Source organism: Labrus mixtus, chromosome 14 (genome assembly GCF_963584025.1).
Source record: "Labrus mixtus chromosome 14, fLabMix1.1, whole genome shotgun sequence".
Lineage (NCBI taxonomy): Eukaryota > Metazoa > Chordata > Actinopteri > Labriformes > Labridae > Labrus > Labrus mixtus.
In genome coordinates, this window is record NC_083625.1 from 11,057,603 (window position 1) to 11,074,977 (window position 17,375).

At 41.5% G+C, this 17,375-nt stretch overlaps 1 protein-coding gene across 1 annotated transcript in view; it reads left to right on the top strand.

The window, feature by feature from the left end:
- Positions 1 to 502: 502 nt before the first annotated feature.
- ubl3a (ubiquitin-like 3a) overlaps positions 503 to 17,375 on the top strand; it is a 34,095-nt gene continuing 17,222 nt past the window's right edge. Inside the window, exon 1 of the mRNA XM_061055074.1 lies at positions 503 to 1,234. Within this exon, the coding sequence (XP_060911057.1) occupies positions 1,205 to 1,234 (30 nt within the window). The 5' untranslated portion in view covers positions 503 to 1,204. The remainder of the gene's footprint in view (positions 1,235 to 17,375) is intronic.

Below are 17,375 nucleotides of genomic sequence, written 5' to 3' on the forward strand. Positions count from 1 at the left end.
CTATATAAATACAAATTTAGGCCTACCATTTAAAGCATGGCCCAGGCCACCTCTGGCCACTCCCTCAAAGTCAAAGTCAAAGTCAACTTTATTGTCAATGGAATCGAAATTGCGTTTGTCTCCGTCCCACGGTGCAATACAACCAAAATAAGGTAAGATAAGATGAGGTAAAATAGATAAAATAAAAAGAGGTAAAATAAGATGAATAATATTTACAGTAATAAATTCTAAATTGTGCAAAAGGTACAAAATGGTAAATAAAATTAAATTAAATTTAAAGAAAAAGTAAACTTGTGCAATGTGCAGTAAACTGAGTGTACTTTTGAAAAGTTAGCTTCAGAGTTACTGCACCCACCCGTGTCCAGGAGGGCACTTGTGTTATTCATCGGTTCACCATTAGACAATATGAAAATATTTTTGTGAAATAATACAATATGTCCTGTGTTTTATTCTGAAATATGTAACAGGAAGTCCCGTGTCGTCTTACGTCACCGTATTGACGTAAGGTTGGTGAGGCAGGATGACAGCTGAACGGGTCTCAAAGGTACAGCGCTGCAGTCAGTAAATTAACAACAAATCACCACAAACTCCCGTTTCCAAGGAGAGGGACTGGCACAATTCATCGTGCGTCGCGTTTTTAACAACTGACTGAAGCGTTTGAGTTTTTTTCAGAGGACGTGAACCGTTAAACCTTACGGATATAGTTTCTTCTTTTTTTCACCAAGAGCGAAAAAGATCCGAGTCCGGATGTGCCAGCGGTATTTAGTTTTTCGCATGGCGTAGGCACCTTTTCTACAGCGGCAGATTCTTGGATGATTGGAGAGTTGGAGGAGGCCCTCGGGTCGACCGCTTATCCAACTATCATTAACTACACGCTCAAATTTGACCGAATTGTGTGGAAAATGATCAACGAAATGATTGTGCAATAGTGAGGAGGAAGAAGAAGAAGAAGCGTTGAAACACGTACCGACTACCTCAGTGTTGTGACAGTGGAGAGTGCGAGTCACCATCTGGGATACATTCTGTCTTTTGTTTCCTTCTATAAACCAAAATAAACGACTTGGATTCAAGAGTTTCGTGAGCAGCTTTCACCAAGGGGAGACGAAAAAAAAAAAAGGGAAATATTTGTGTCCTTTGCCTTGCGTGTGTGTGTGTGTGTGAGCGTGTGTTGTGAATCCCTTTGAGGACCTGGAAAACCTTCACGATGACGAGCAGCTGCACCCCAGCGGACATGGTAAGAGACTTGACAGTTTTTCACCCTTAATCATTCGCATGAGGGGGGGTTCACTCAAAGGTGTAGAATAGGTTTGTGGATGTTCTTCTTCTTCTTCTTCTTCTTCATAGTGTTAAGAATGTAGCTTTATAGGCCCAGTATGACAGTGATGGTGAGCTTTACATCCCAGTGGTTCCCACAGTTTGGTTTGTGGATTTCCAGCCCATCTAGTGAAGGAAACTGTGGCACTGTTTCTTTAAACTGATATGGTCCTATCCGACTTCTCTGCCTTCATATTTGACTAGTTAAATCTTTTATTTGTTCTGACAATTTCTTCTCTTAAAAAAAACCAAAAAACTTTGTTGATGCTATTTTCCTGTGCTTCAGGTCAGTCAATGGCTCCCATTGATTTTACTATTGCTTGACCGTGTAGGCCAACCAGTAAGCTCTTTAAAGCTCAATATTCACTCATTTATCACATCATCAAGTCTGCATTAATGTTGGTGTTACACTATAGCTAATTCGTTACCGTGGCGATAATTGTTTTGACCTGTCAAAGAAATGTCGATGGAATGACAACTGAGTAGATGTTGTAGAGTTGTCGTTTAAAAAAGCCACAAAACAGAAAAAAAAAAGTCCAGTAATGCATCAGATGGAAATTAAAGGAAGTAAATTACATCCTGGCTAGGTATAAAAAATATATATGCATGGCTACATTGAAATATCTAAGAGGCAGCATTTTATTTTCAAAATGATGAACTGTGATCATAAGTAAAAGGTAGTGAGGGAGCCAAATCAAATTAAACCTTTTTTTTTTTGTCCTATGGGACATGTTCAGACATGTTCAACTAATTGAATTGTTTTGCACTGGGATTTGTATGCCCCATTTCAGGTTTGGTTGCACTGGCACCTCATCCGAAACTACATTCGTCTTGAGCCAATCTGTTGCGTCTACTGTAAACTTAATGTGTGACTTGTTGTGAACCTGGAGATTAGCTGTTCTTTTTCTAGTTTTGAGTGCAATCGACGGTTGTTATGACATCTGCTGATGCAGTTGCACTTTAACAGACGGCAAAACATTATGACCCTAAGTACGTGGTCATCGCCAGGTGACTTTATCAGCTTACCCCCCCCCCACAAGACACTATCCTCTTATGACTTATGTACTTGTTGTGCACAAGCTTCCTGGTTGTGTATTACGAGCTGTCAGCAAAAAAGATTTATGCCATTCCTCGTCAGTAAGCTATTCCTCAAATTGAACCGCTTATAAAAAAACGTGTTCAGCTGGGTTTACCCAGACTTTGACATAATATTAACCCTCCATCTGTCAGTCATCTTTGCAGCGAGTGCCTGGTGGCTCCAAGAATACTTCCAGGTCTATGTATAGAAAGGATAAAACCACGTTATGTGCCCCTCGATGCAAAGACCAGCGATCCCAGCTGTGCCTGTGCTCCTGCTACGTCCACGTTCAGCTGATCCCCCTGAAACAGCAGGTCCATTATGCTGTCGGGATATCGGTGTAATGCTGTGTGGAAGTTCAGATGTGAACGTGTTGGTCCTTTCAAGGCTAAAGCATCTAAGTATAGCAAGGAAGTTCCATGGATTATGGACATAATCATGAGCCAGATCTCTGATATTCTGACCTGATGTAACGCAGAAGCTAAATCTTCCCTGACTCTTAGAGAATATTTATAGATAGTCTCATGGGTCACTCTCTGTGTGGATGAGTGCAGTTACCTATTACCTAGAGGTAGAGTGTGTTAGAGGGCAGTTTGCAGTTGTGTTGACTTTACTATTCCTCACAGTGTTTCACTTGACAGAGAACCTTAATCATTTCCCCCCCTCTCTAATACTGATACAGCTACCTAAACTCGAACATCAGCCAATGCCAATTACCCTTCCTATACCAAAAAAATATTTTATTGGTGTAAAAAAAAAAAGGATTGCTGACGTTTTGCTACCATTGACCATTATACTTTTAGCTCGCACCTAACTATTTCAGTTGATCTTTGGGGTTGTCTAATGGTATTGGCTTGGTGCATTGACTGATGTGCTTGCAGATACCTAGCACAGAATTTAAGGCAATATCTCAGGCAGATACAAATTCTGGAATTGTGTTTGATCAGCTCATTTGGATACCAGCTCTTGTGTACAAGCTTGCCCAAAGTCCCATATCCAAAATACTGTTTTTAACAGCTGTTTAATTCTGCTACTATTACTACTACTTTTTTTTTGGTTTTAGTCACTAGGTCCATTTATTTGAAAGGTAGGGGACCTATTCTGATAATTAGGCTGTCAGGAAAACGTTCAAAGGATGAACAAGGAAGCCATAACTGCAAACAAGCTAAGCTAGCGTCAGCTCATCCCATTCCAGCGCTACATTTACAAAAAGAAAGACGCTATGGGGTCAGATTGTTGCATAAACTGGTGTGTCTGCTCTTGAATGTTACCTTAATTTGAGGTTTCCAGACAGTTGTGTCAGTATTAGAGCATCTCTATTTCTTATGTTTCACAGCCTCACCGTCGTTATGCTCGAGGTCTTTGGTTTGAGCCTCCTGCCCCACTGCTAAAGCGTCTTTAAACAATACTGAATTCCTGCCAGCTGGTTTAAAGCTCAGCCTGATTTAGGCTCCAAGTTTTCCCTGTAAGGGAAGTATCACATTATTATCACATCATTCATCCCCGGGGTTCAGCCTACAGTTCACTTCTCTAACGGTGAAGTAGTAATCTTTCTTCATCTGCTAAATCTCAAGCATAGTTTTAAACCGGCTTTTCTGCCAGAACTGCTGTCTTAAGGCTCGTGTTATTCACGTGCCTGCAGCAGAAACATAAAGGTCAAATTATGCACATCAGTAAGACGTTCAGTATTTCTGCCAGTGTAACTCTCGAGAAGAAACGTCTTCTCTTTGTGGCTTAGCTTGCATTAAACTAGCTCCATGTGTTCCCAAAGGAAACATGGGGAAATATGTGCATTTAACTCATCCTGTGTGGTTGCAATCAGCAGCAGATGCAGATTCTCCCTCCATCTCCTTTCCCTGAACTGTGTCTCTGTCTGTAAAGAGAGTGTGTATGCACACACACTTCTGCTGGCTGTATAGAGTGGGAGTGGGAGTAGGAGGGGAGGAGATTGCTGCTGCCAAACATTGTGGGTGAATGAATCTGAGACAGAATAGTCATGCCTCTTGAGAACGGAGGATGGTATTTTTTTTTCTTTCTTAGAAAAGGAAAGAAAGGAGAGAGGAGGGTTTGAAGGGGGGAGGAGGGGGAGAAATTACCTCGCTCCAGGCAAAGCTCAGAAGTGCTGACAGGGTACGAAGTGGTATCCATGGCAACAGTGGGACGCTTGGATCTGAGGTCTGGATGCCCTTGTGAGTGAATGCGTGAGTATGTGAAGAGATTTGGGTGGGGGGTTCGCAGGTATGAGAGAGAGAGAGAGAGAGAGAGAGAGAGAGAGAAAGTCATACAGAGGCAGCAGGAGAATAAAGCACCTCAGATGAGACCAGATGAATGAATACACTCCAGAAAAGAGAAGAGCGGCCCATGAAGCAGAGAGGGATTTTCAAACATCAACACTCTGGATCTGTCCCAGAACAGCAGATCAGACCTATGGGACGAAGATCTAGACAGAGAAGTACATGACTTTTGAACTAGCACCCTTATGAGCCCAATAAATGATTTACTATTTATGTGGATTATTTGCTATCCCTGAAGGGTGTTAGAAATTTGTGACTGACAATATACATTTTCTTCAACTGACTGAACTATAAATAAAGAATACAAATGGCAGATTAATTGATAATAAATCATAAACGGTAAAATAAAAATAAGCCAATATGGAAGTGCCAAAAACCCCACTGCTGTTCCTTGAGTGTCCACTTGAGGCTTGCTCCGAAAACAAAGAAATACCCATTATAGCCCATATTATAATGCCCAACTTTTCAACGGAAACATAGGCTTTTTTTTTTTTTTTTTTTTTTACAGCATGGCTCAATAAACGGGTTTGGTCTCTGTGGCTCATTCATTAAGTAAAAACTAGGTATGATAAGGGGCGTGGCTGAGAAGAATCTGGGTGTGTTGTAGCTGTTTGCACTGAGTATAGGCTTCACTAATTAAATCCCATTATTGACCTTAAACTGTTGGCTTTGTTCATGTTGTTTTTTTTTAAGAGCCAGCTAGATGACTAGCAAGACAAGCTAGATGGACGTGTACCAGTAACCAAGATATTTATTCAGTCCAACAAAACTCCACCTTGTTGCATGCTTATAAGGTAGCTGGAAGTTAGTTAGAGTTAGGATTTCCAACATGGGGACCACCAGCCTCAGGTTTTAAAATACCTCTTGAGAGAGACGAGGAAGATAAATTTACACTTGTCGCTTCTCAAATGGAACTTACAGAGGTTGTAAGTTGACAGCAACAGACTGCGTTACAGTTAACGTAAAGCTGCTGATTGTTACACACGCAGACTCCACATGTTACCTGCTTGATGCAGACGGGGAAAGTGTGAACCCAAAAATCAGACCAAATATCCAAGGTACTTATTGCACTGTGGGCTGACTATATTTTGCACTCCTAGTTGTAATACATGAATGAATTACAGAAGTAGCATCTCTGATATCATATTACTGCCATAAACAAACTTCAAGCTTGCTGATCCAAGCAACTGCTCAACAACTGTAAATGATGTCCGGATGATACGGCAAACAATTCTGCAAATGAAAACAAAAAAATGAAACGCTAAAAGGCTGACTTATACTCTTGAGGCTCAAAGTTCATTTTTCTGATCTGACTTTTTTTACTTTAACAAAGTCATTGAATGCCATTCTTGCAACAGTTTTGTTTTAGTAGTCCATAACTATTTTCCTTTACTAACTTTTACTACCTCTTCCAAGGCCACATTGGAGAACGATAAACAACCCAGAAATCAAGCTGTGCTCATGAAAGATGTATAAAGAATGGGTCAATAATTTATCAGCCATTAGTAGAGCAGTGAGTAACACTTTTTTCTGCAGACAGATGTAACAACATGTCATGTGCGGATTGTCCTCCAGGAAGGATGTGGTTATTGAGGATGAACAGGCGCACATCTAAACCTGATAACATATTAAGAAATAAACACTGTGACCACACGTACACGCACTCACACACCCTCGCACTGACTCGAACACTTTCAAAAACACTTTGTCATTGTGCAGAGCTGAGTTAGTTAGTTTTTTGTAAACGGTGGCCATCACAGTCATGTTTCTCAACCAGACCGGGAAGTAGAAGAAAATGTATCAACACTCAACTGTTCATCTATTATAATCAATATGCTTATTGATTATAGTTAGAAATAAATATTTCATTCATGTGTACCAACTATAGTTATATGTGCCCTTATTCTCAAATGAACATACATTTCAAATAGAAGACTGAAATCCTTTAAAAAAAAAAGAAAACCATTCAGTTTTCTTTAGAGGAACAAAAACAATTTTCAGTTCAGCTTTATCTGAAAGTATTAAACATTTGCAAATTTGCATTATTAAATTTACCATTATGACTTATGTCTGTTGAAAATGATGACATTAGAAGACACAGTTACACCTGATTAATGTGTATGTCTCTATCTGTGTACATCTAGTAAGTTAGTTACCTCAGCCTCTCTGTGTGAGGGCTTTGAAAGCAGTTAATAGTTCGGTCCCACATTGTTCAGAGTCCCCTGGGGGCACACACACACACACACACACACACACACACAAATCGACACACACCAACACAGGAGTCAAAGGTCGTTATCAGAGGTCAGGGCGCAGGTTGGTCGCGGTTCAAAGAACAATGGATGGGGAATCCTTGCTGCTGAAAACAGCACTCTCTGTCCGTCTTCTCACTCAGCTTAGCTCAGCATTACGACACAAAGCATCCAGAGACATCCCTACAGAGAAGTCTGTAGGTGGTGTGTGGCCTCGGGCGGAGCTGCTGACGGAGGCTTTGATTGACACATTCAGAGGGAGACCAAAGAACCCTATTGAACAGTGACAGTGACACTTGGATGAGGCCTGTTGGTAAATGGGTGTGTGTGTGTGTGTGTGTGTGTTGCTGATGCTGTGCGTTGTGAGTCTGAGTCACAGATCATTATTACATCATATTCCCCCTGGTGCACGCGTTGATGCATTGACTGTGACAATGTCACATGTCGGCCTCGGAGCGCCACGGAAAGTTCTGACAATAAGTTGCGAAGGTGCAGGAGTTTTGCTCCATTTATTTTAATGTCAAAACATTGCAAGAGAATAAAGAATCGGAGTGTTAGATGAATGACGAGGCATGAATGGTTGTTTTAGACATTTTTAACTGGATGTAAATGTAAAGTGAATTAAAGTCAGCCGTGGAAGTTGTTGATCTGTTTCTATGCTGCGTCATAGAATATAACGTTTTTATTGTGCTTTGCCTTTATTAAAGATTTTGTTTGGTATTTCCAGTGGCAGCTGCGGGTACTAGCCCAGCTTTTGTCGACGTTCAGCCATCCTCTGTGGCTGTGTAGGGCTAATTCAATTGTATTGATGGGTGTCTACAACACCATCAGGGAGTCCTATTGAGAACCTCTCATGTATTGATTGCTTATGCAACTGCTTGCTTGTGTTTCTTTTTTTGATGCAGCTTGTGTCTGTGCATGTGACACTCTTTATGCATTTAATTATCTAGTCCTACCTTACTTACTGGTGCATGATGTCACCATCCTGTATCTTTTAAGCTAAAAGTGACCTTATTAAGACAACAGGGTGGACACACATTGCAACTCTTTCCTGTTCAGATAGCTATGCCCTAACACCTCACCTACTTTATTATCCATTTTCCTCCGAGTAGAACCATCATTTAGAAAATAAACATAGACTTGAAACTAGTGATTGAGACCATTGACATAACAGGAGAATGTTTACTGAGGTTATAAATCATCAGAGTATCAAGCTGACATTTATGTAAAACCAGTGCAGACGCCCCCTGCAGGCCACTATAAAGAATATAGGTTTAAGTATCCTCCGCTCTAGCTTTAACTCAGTAACCAAAAGGCTATTTCTCCTTTTAGTGTTTGAGAATGAAAGTTTTAAATGTATCATTTCCCTGAACTGACACAGTGCATAAACACACAGTGTCTGTTGTATGTTTATGTACCAACGTCAGGGTTTGTTATCAGAGCAAGGCTACTACATGATGAATATACAGCTGAAACTAGGTTCACAACGGGTGAATAACAAATGGCATTAACAATGGCATTGCTGTTTTTGAGTGAATAAAACTTTCCTTTTATTTTGTAGTGTCTTTGTTACACCTAACTAAATAGTTGAACTTGCTGGTGGTTTGAACTTAGCTCGGAGCAAAAACATACAAAACATCAGATTAGTCACCCAGATTGTGTGCAAAATTCATGTTTCACTGAAGTTTGGGGGCTTCTACTCATTCTCCTAAATAAAGACACCCATGTGTGTGTCTTAATGAAACTATCACACTCTGGATGTTTGCCGCAGTTTGTCTTTGTTGTTTAGTCTGCACATGATAATTCAAGCCAGAGGTACATTCTGTTCATTTCACAAAGCAAACATTGATAATCAGCTAGATTAAATCTTAAGAATGAAGCTATTAGATTTCATTTCCAGCGGGCTTGAAAGGGACCCCATCTCTTTGACAGTGCGTTTGCACTTCTGATCAGCCCAAGTCAGAAGAATGAACCGTTCTGTGAATAACCCAGAGGACGAAAAAGTCAGGGTGTGCTTGTTGGGATAAGAGCTTATTCTGCTGGAAAATCCCCCTCTTTTCAGCAGGCAGTGTTGGCAGGTATGGCTTTGCTCAGGCTGAGGAATGTGTTGAACTACTTCATCGTTTTGAGGGCTCCTGGGTTTCGGTCTAAGAGGAAGTCTCTGGTCTACACTGTTGATTTTGCTCCTGATCTTTCATGACAGTGAAAATATACGTATTTAATTCTGCCTGTCTTCATCTCCTTGAATATTTAGTAGAAACAGCAGTTGTGACATCATAAACACCAAATACACAGCGCTGATTACTGATTCATAACAACAGCAGTCATCTCTGCAGCACTCTCAGGACTCTGAACAATTCGGCTCTGAAGCAAAGTGAGGACACTCCTCAGCTTTTTTTTGCCAAGTGTTAGGCAGTCTGATGACATAAATGAGTGGGTGTCAGTGTGATTAATACGTGAGCACTGAAAACATCAAAGTCCAAAATGAACTCTGCCTCTGGCCACTTCTGAAGTACGTGTGTGCATGCATGCACACACGTACCATTTGCATAAGCTGTTTTCACATATGCACTCCGGATAATATCTAGATAATTACAGGAGGACCGCTCCGGAGAGATTCTCCCGACCTAGCCGTTCACATATGCTCCTCACAGCGGGGGACTATCCCTGTCAGAGGTGAGGGGGGACGTGACGTAAATAAACAACGGCCGAAGCAACAGAGTCCGCTACACAACGTTATAATGAGAATATTTGCCTTTATATCAATGCTATGTGTAGTCCAATGGAATGACAACATCCACAAAAGAGTGGAGAACAACATACTGACGAACAGAAAACAGAATGCTCAGAGTGCAGAGTGGTCGTGGGCAGACACTTTAGGCAGTCACCGTATATATAAACGTCATTCTCTTCCCATTGGCTCGAGCTGAAATCTCCGGGGGAATATGCTGCCGCGTTCAGACTTCGGCTCACTCGGATTTTCTGCGGAAAAAATACTAGGGGTCTGGCTGGAGAAACTCCGGGTAAAGTCTGTGCGAAAAATGCGGCTGTTTGCGTTCACACACAGCCTAAAGACCCTCCGGGTAGCCAAATCTCCGGAGTTTTTCATGAGATTTCCGTATGTGTGAAAAGGGTTATAGAGAAGCAGGCCTAAGCACAACCTGTTCTTCCTGTTAAGTGTGGTGTGTTAGCTGATGGCTTTGCCAGTGGAGTAACACCCACTCCACCGGTTCACTTTTGTTACAGAGAAAAGCACAAACTTGAACTGCACCTAAAGGCCTTTGTCTGCATACAGGTTGCTATGGCACCGTGCCATAATGTTGTCGGAAGGCCTTTTTTTTTTTTTTTTTACCAGTGTAGTAATACAATTGAGAATAAACAACTTTCTTCTCGCTTGAATAAATACTGCAGCTTGTTTGTTGACTATTTGTCCTACAATTAAGATGTTCATTTAATTATCTAAATGTTCCTTTTTAGGCAGTAACATGGGTATGAGTTACATTCTTTTTATACTATGATATAATTACACTGTGGTTCATTACAGTGAGATAAATAAACATAAGAATGATCATTTAAAATATACGTTTTACAAGCATGATAAGCTGCCGGTTAACAACAATGCAAAAGTGTTCATTATTCTTACAGGAAGAACTGGCAATGAGACTGAACTTGATTATTGTTATTACATTGCCCTTTTTTGCTTTACTCGGAGGCACTCCACGCACCGGCCGACTCCGCCCTGTGACCATTTGGTGCATGCCATCCCCAATCTCCCCTCCCCACATTTCCTCTCATCCAAAAAACATAATGTGTGGAGACCTCTGGTTTTTACTTGCTTTAAGCCTGGCTTGTCTCTGCTAACTTCCTAGTGAAGAGTAGTCGTGACACATCCCAGAAACATTGCAAAAAACTTCTCTCTCTGCTGTATCACACTTTGCAACTGTTACAACATCCTATTGGAAACAAGTGTCTTGCTGCGTCTGCTGTAAATCTTCATGATATGTCACCCACCCCTTTGTGTCTTAATGGGTGGAAGGCCTGGCCTTTTACACAATGGATGGGTCTGAAAGGTTCAAAGGGAACAGACGAGATGTAGCTCCTGGAGTTTAAGGCTTAACTTAGTAGAAGACTAGTGACATAACTGGTTTGTTTGGTCAACTATGACTTTGAGGTGGCAGCCCTTTTAGCTTTGTTTGTGACTGTGAGTCAAAGTAAATGGGCAAAACAACAGCGTTTTGGTTGAAGATGTTACTTCTGATTCTGAAGGAATGACACATTGTTGGCTTGCTCAATGAAGAAACTAGAAGGAGGAAGTGAAATTTAAGAGTCACAGTCTCATGAGAAGACGAGTTGCCTAACATCTTTAGAAACGTTATACTTACTAAATAAATATGAAGTTAACACATTTTTCTCACTTGTATAACCAGTTATAAACCTGCGTTTTAGCCTTATCTAATATCTATCCATCCAGACATCAGTTTGCCTTGAACTTTTCTCTGTAAATTCTGCTCAGGTATTTTGCTCAGTCACTATGCTTGGCGCAAGCCTGTTCTGTGTTGATATCAGTTTTACACCAGGCATTATTTTCATTGACAAACTCATGCATCTTGATAAAGTGTCTTGTTGTGGTGTATGGCATTCAAATAATGTTACATAAGACAGTCTTTCCATGGAACTCTACAGCTGTTTTTACTACTTTATTTAAATACATGTAAAACAACAGCACTCATGTGAATATGCACTTTGTGTTTCCCTAAGTGGAAGTGTTGAGTAAAAAGAGTATGTGCAGGAATAGTCGGGGGTGGGATGGGCTATGGGTGGTGTTTGACTAGTGCAATAACAGGAGCCTTTCAGCTACACTGGAAACAATTTCCAGCTGAGGGGACATTTATATTAAAGCAGCACCATGCCAGCGCGCACTGTGTGTGCATGCGTCAGAGCAGCCGACTAGCAAGAATCAATTGTCCCTCTTCCTGATTCATTTTTGGGACAGGCTGCCATTTCTAAATCAGTGCTTAATTCTGACCTGATATTCACAGTCCCGTGCCAGCTCAGTCAGATAGACAATATGTTCTGAGGGAATTAGAGTCAGTGGAGGGACTTCTTTTTTCAGTTCCTAGAGAGGGCAGAGAGAGCAGTCATCCAAAGGTCAGGCTGCACTGGCCGGATGTTCAGACATCAGCTGGTATACAGATCTCAAACAGGCCTAAACACAGACTGTTTCCATGTCGTGGTTTTCAATTTGAGTGTTATGTTTTACTCATTCTATAAATCTTTGTGGTTAATTGGTCTATGTGTAAATGTTTTTTCTCTACAATTTTCAAGAGCATTTGACAACATCCTCAGCTTATTTAGTGAGATCCTCAGTCCCAAACCACAGAGAACGAAAGTCCAAGTCCCGGTGTGGACCAAAAGTATGGAAGTTGGCCTGGTTGCTTGAGAGGTGCCAGTTCACTTCCAGAGTACTGCTGAGGTGCCCTTTAGCTACCCACCAAAACCCCAACACCTCCAACTTGCTCCCTGTGCAGCAGCCCCCCTCTGAACCCTCTCCATTAATGTATATCCACAGGTCCTGTTTGTGCGTGTGTGTTTCAGGCCTATGTGTGTGAGTAGCATGTCTCTCCATAACAGAGTGTAAACCAGAATTTCCCCTCAGTGATTGATAAAGTATAAAAAAGCATAAATAACTTTTAAAAATGTATTGGCAAATGTTCTTTTAATGTACAGCACTAAACTTTTTGTCTTCTCAACAACTTAACCACTAGTCAGGATATGATCCTAATGTTATAGACTTTATGTTGAACAGGATGGAACACTGTATCGATCTAGTGTTTGAATATATCAGCTGTCAGAGGAAACAGTAACAGGGAGTTGGAAGCAAGAATCATTTCTTCCTTGTTTGCATCTTTTTGTATTGAATGAAACAGTCAGTGAGAAAAAGAGAGGCTGTGGTCAGAGACAGCCAGAAACGTGTGTGGGTGTCTGTCTGTGTGTGTGTGTGTGTGTGTGTGTGTGAGTGTGTGTGTGTGTGTGTGTGTGAGTGTGTGTGTGTATATATAATGTGAGTATGTGAGTGAAAGAGGGAGCTTGCACAGAGGGTATATCTGGCCTTCATGCTGTCTTGCACAAATTTGTCATTGCATGCTGGATGTTATTGAGCAATTCTGACTATGAATATCTCTAATGACCCCAGCAGGGTGTGTGTGTGTGTGTGTGTTTCATGTGTGCATGTGAATTCTTATCTGAATGAGCTGGCAGTAATGAAGCATTGGACCTTGGACTGGAGTGATTTAGGGCTTTTCATCGTTTTTTTTTTTTTTTCCCCCTGTTTCTTGTAATGAGGAAGCGTTGGTTTATCTTCGGGGAAGCAGCAGCAGCAGCAGCAGAACTTTGACTTCCTCTAAAGGACATCAGATATTAACCCATGGTTTAGTCTAATTACACATTTTGTGAAGTGGCCTCTCTGAGTCAGAGATCAGTTGGTTAAAGATACAGTTATGGAAAGAAAGAGCAGGGTTCAAAATATCTGGGATTTAAAAGTCGGATCTTCGTTGGGAAATAAGAGCAGCATTAGCTCGACACAGAAAAGCTCATTCAGCTGATCTTACAGTTCAGTCACAGTCTAAAAGTCACAGTGTTGAATATATTGACTTTGTAAGCCTGTCCCCTGAGATAGATGTAAAGAAGACAATTCTTTTGGATACTTTTTGCTTGTAAACATTTTAATTATGATCCCGACATCCTCTAAACATCACCCCAAGCTGATGATGTCATCTAAATCCATTTTTTTTTTCTTCCTCCGGGTGCAACAATGTTTGTTAAAGATCTTGATTTTGTCCCCAGACAGCCCACCCCCCCCTCCCCTCCCCTGCTTGTTCTTGTCTGCTCTGTTCCTTCCTGTTGTTGCTTGTGTTGCTTCCCCATGCCTCCCCATAGACGCTGCCTTTTTCCTGTGGCGCTCAACACAAACATAACCAAAGGCTCAGAACTCTTACCAGACAACAATGAAAAAAAAAAAAAAGAAAAGAAAAGAAGAACAAAGTGGAAGCCCCTGTAGATGCATGTTTTACCCACGGTAGACACTGCAGAGACAGACACATACAGAATTAAGCATTTTTAAAGAATGTCTCTTTAAAAATTCATGATTTATTGTATTTGCCCGGCAGACCTCTAGAACTTCAGTGTTGTCAAGAAGTCAAAGGATAAAGCATGCTAAGAGGTAGGGGATGAAAACCTTAATCCTGCATTTGAGCTTTTTAATGGCATTTACTATTCTTCAGTTTATCAGGTATAATGTAGCATCACTATATGATTGTCTTGCAATTTATTAATGATCATTGAATTGCTGTATTTTGATATGATCATAATCGTGGGCAGCATATTTTTCACATTTCCACAATTTCCCAGTTTGGGATCAATAAAGTAATTCTATTCTATTCTATATAAAGTATTGTATTGTATTGTATTGAGAGTTACTCTGCAGTGTGTGTGTGTGTGTGTGTGTGTGTGTGTGTGTGTGTGTGTGTGTGTGTGTGTGTGTGTGTGTGTGTGTGTGTGTGTGTGTGTGTGTGTGTGTGTGTGTGTGTGTGTGTGTGTGTGTGTGTGTGTGTGTGTGTGTGTGTGTGTGTGTGTGTGTGTGTGTGTGTGTGTGTGTGTGTGTGTGTGTGTGTGTGTGTGTGTGTGTGTGTGTGTGTGTGTGTGTGTGTGTGTGTGTAGTAGTAGTAATATTCCTGGTTGTGTTTTTTCAGTGCCATCTGGTAAATTCCAGCACAGAGAGCATTTCAGCTTGCCAGCAATCTGTGCCTCCTCCCCGCTCTCTCTCTCTCTCTCTCTCTCTCTCTCTCTCTCTCCCTCTCTTTCTCTCTCTCTCTGCACCACACACACTCACAATGTAGACACACAATTTATCTTCGACACAAACACACACATGCACTGACAGCGTCACGTGCATGGTGACTGCAGGGCAGTACTCTTCACTGAGGGGGAGAGAAGAAAATGCAGCGTTGTGGATGTCACTGCTGTCCCCCAGCCGTTTCTCCTCTCTGACTCCCTCGCATGTTACGTCAGTTTCTCTTTTAAATGTCTGCTCAGCCATTCTATCTCATCTGAGGAAAGGGACAAAGATGGTGACAGAACGAGATGCAGTTCTTCAACCTCAGTGTGTGCAGTAATGTCCTTCCTTCCAACCATCTTTAGAAAGGAAAAAAAAAAACCTACATGATTTACCAAACAGCATCAGTGTCATGGGACAAGAACAAGACAGACGAAGGACAAAATGTTTGCGGTAAATTGTAATGATTCCATCCACAATTGCTTTACGTTGTATCTTATAATAATATGTTAAAGAAGTTGCATAAACAGGCCTTTTAAATGGTCATTATTTAGAAGCTGGAAGCAGCACGCAAACAGCATTTTTAAAAAAAATGTAACTAAAAACTACCTTTTGAGCATTACCTCATCACAACACAAGTCTTATTTTAAGTTTAAAAATGATAGGAAAAAGAAAAAGGCTTCGATACCATTATGCATACATGATAGAAAAGGGAGATGCTTGTAAAGGACATGAAAAGGTTACATATGAAGCTAATCCTGACTGCAGGGCGTCTGACTGCACACCGCTGGGGAGACCACCTAGGAAATAGGAGGGGGGAGGGTTTGTAGAGACAGGAGAGGGAGGTAGACAGGGGGAGGCAGAGGTCACATTAGAGTATGTATGTTCTCTCTTGGGGGGTGGAGAGGGGGTAGAAACAGCATGAGGATGCTTTACTTGACTTCAGGGATCTCACGTATGGGGGGGTCAGGAAACCACAGGGGAGGAAGTCACACTGGTGAGACACCCTGTGATGGAAGTCAGTGAGTGAGAGGAAGTTGGAGAGGGGGGGAGCAGACAGGGCTGATGCAGAGCAAATGGTAGCATGAAGGATGTAAAGGACAGGAGGTCGTCTCATCAAAGTCATCATCAGGGCTGATGGTCTGTCTGTGTGGTCCCTTCACAGCAGCGGCGCGACGACATGTGGTGTGTCGGACTTTGGGTGGCTTTGTGTGTTCACGGGTAGTTTTTTTTTTTTTGGTTTAAAGCTGAACAGACAGAAAAGGGGGCTGGATGCAGCAAATTGCAAGGCATTTTTGGAAAACAGAGCTGCACAGAAAAAAAGACAATAAAAAAAAAAATGCTAATGCTCTTTGATACCAAAAAGCTTAAAGTCACAGCTTGCTGTTTCATTTTTTTTGTATTTTCAAGCGAACACAAAAGGAGAAGGAAGTCGCCATGGTGAACTGCAAGGCATCACAAACGTTTAACAGTTTGAATAATTAAATAATGAAGCAGACTTCCACAATTGTTAGAAGGGAAAGGGTGAGATAGGGACAGATTGTGTTTAATTTGGTCTTAGTAGTGCAGCTGATGAATGACTTTAAACGGAATGAGTGGAAGCCTTTGAAGATATAAAAAAAAAATGACCAGAGGAAAAAGGAAATTCCTACTTTAATTGTACTACTTTAAAGTAGTGACTGTAGTGACGCTTAACAATAGACAAGCCCTCATCTGAAAAATGTGAAAAAACAGTATCCATTACGCCTGGCTTTAAGGAGGGGTTCTGACCGATTGGAGCGCAAGGCGACGGTTCTGAGTGACCCAGCACACCCTTATTTTGCTTAAGGATCTTGACTGTGTTTTGCAGGATGACTCACCTTTTGAGTTATGGCAGACTGATTTATATGAGAAAATACTGGAGCGTCTGGGGGAAAAAAAAAAAGGCCCTCGTAAGTGATGTTGCATTACTCGACTCAGTTGGGCCAACAAACCTCCGCGTATCTCCAGCAAGGACATAATGTGCTCGCCCCATTCAAGGTACAGCTGAAATATGATTCCAGAAAATCCATGCTCCGGCATTACCGGCCCAATAATAATGTCAGAATACAGGAAGGCTAAATCCATCATCAGTTGTGGATACGTGGGTCTTTTTTCACCCAGATGAAAGGCCTTTCTGTGGAGTCGGTTGTTTTCAAGAGGGATACCAAAAAGATAAATAAAGAAAGATGGATCCTCTAAACCGGTTCTAAGTGAACATGTTGCTCCCTGAGTACTATCAGCTGTGACCAAAACTATTTAACCCCCTGACACATGGGGGTCACACAGGTCTGCCTTTGAATACCTTTACATAACCCCTCTTCATAGCTGGAACACATTTGAAGTTCCGTCTGCATTCTTACAGTTTGTATCTAAAGACGTAGGTCGATGTAACCAGCTGATTACCACCTGCTTAGCCTGAAGCATGCGGGCGGGAAAACATTGCCCTCACTGGACTCCTTATCAGCTCCTTAAGGTGCTTACCTCACTTGACCTTTCCCCTGTTCTTTTTGCCCATCCAACGATGGCATGAGAAACGCATCTGATTCTACTGCTCAGATCCTTGTTATGCCTTTCTCTTTGTCGTC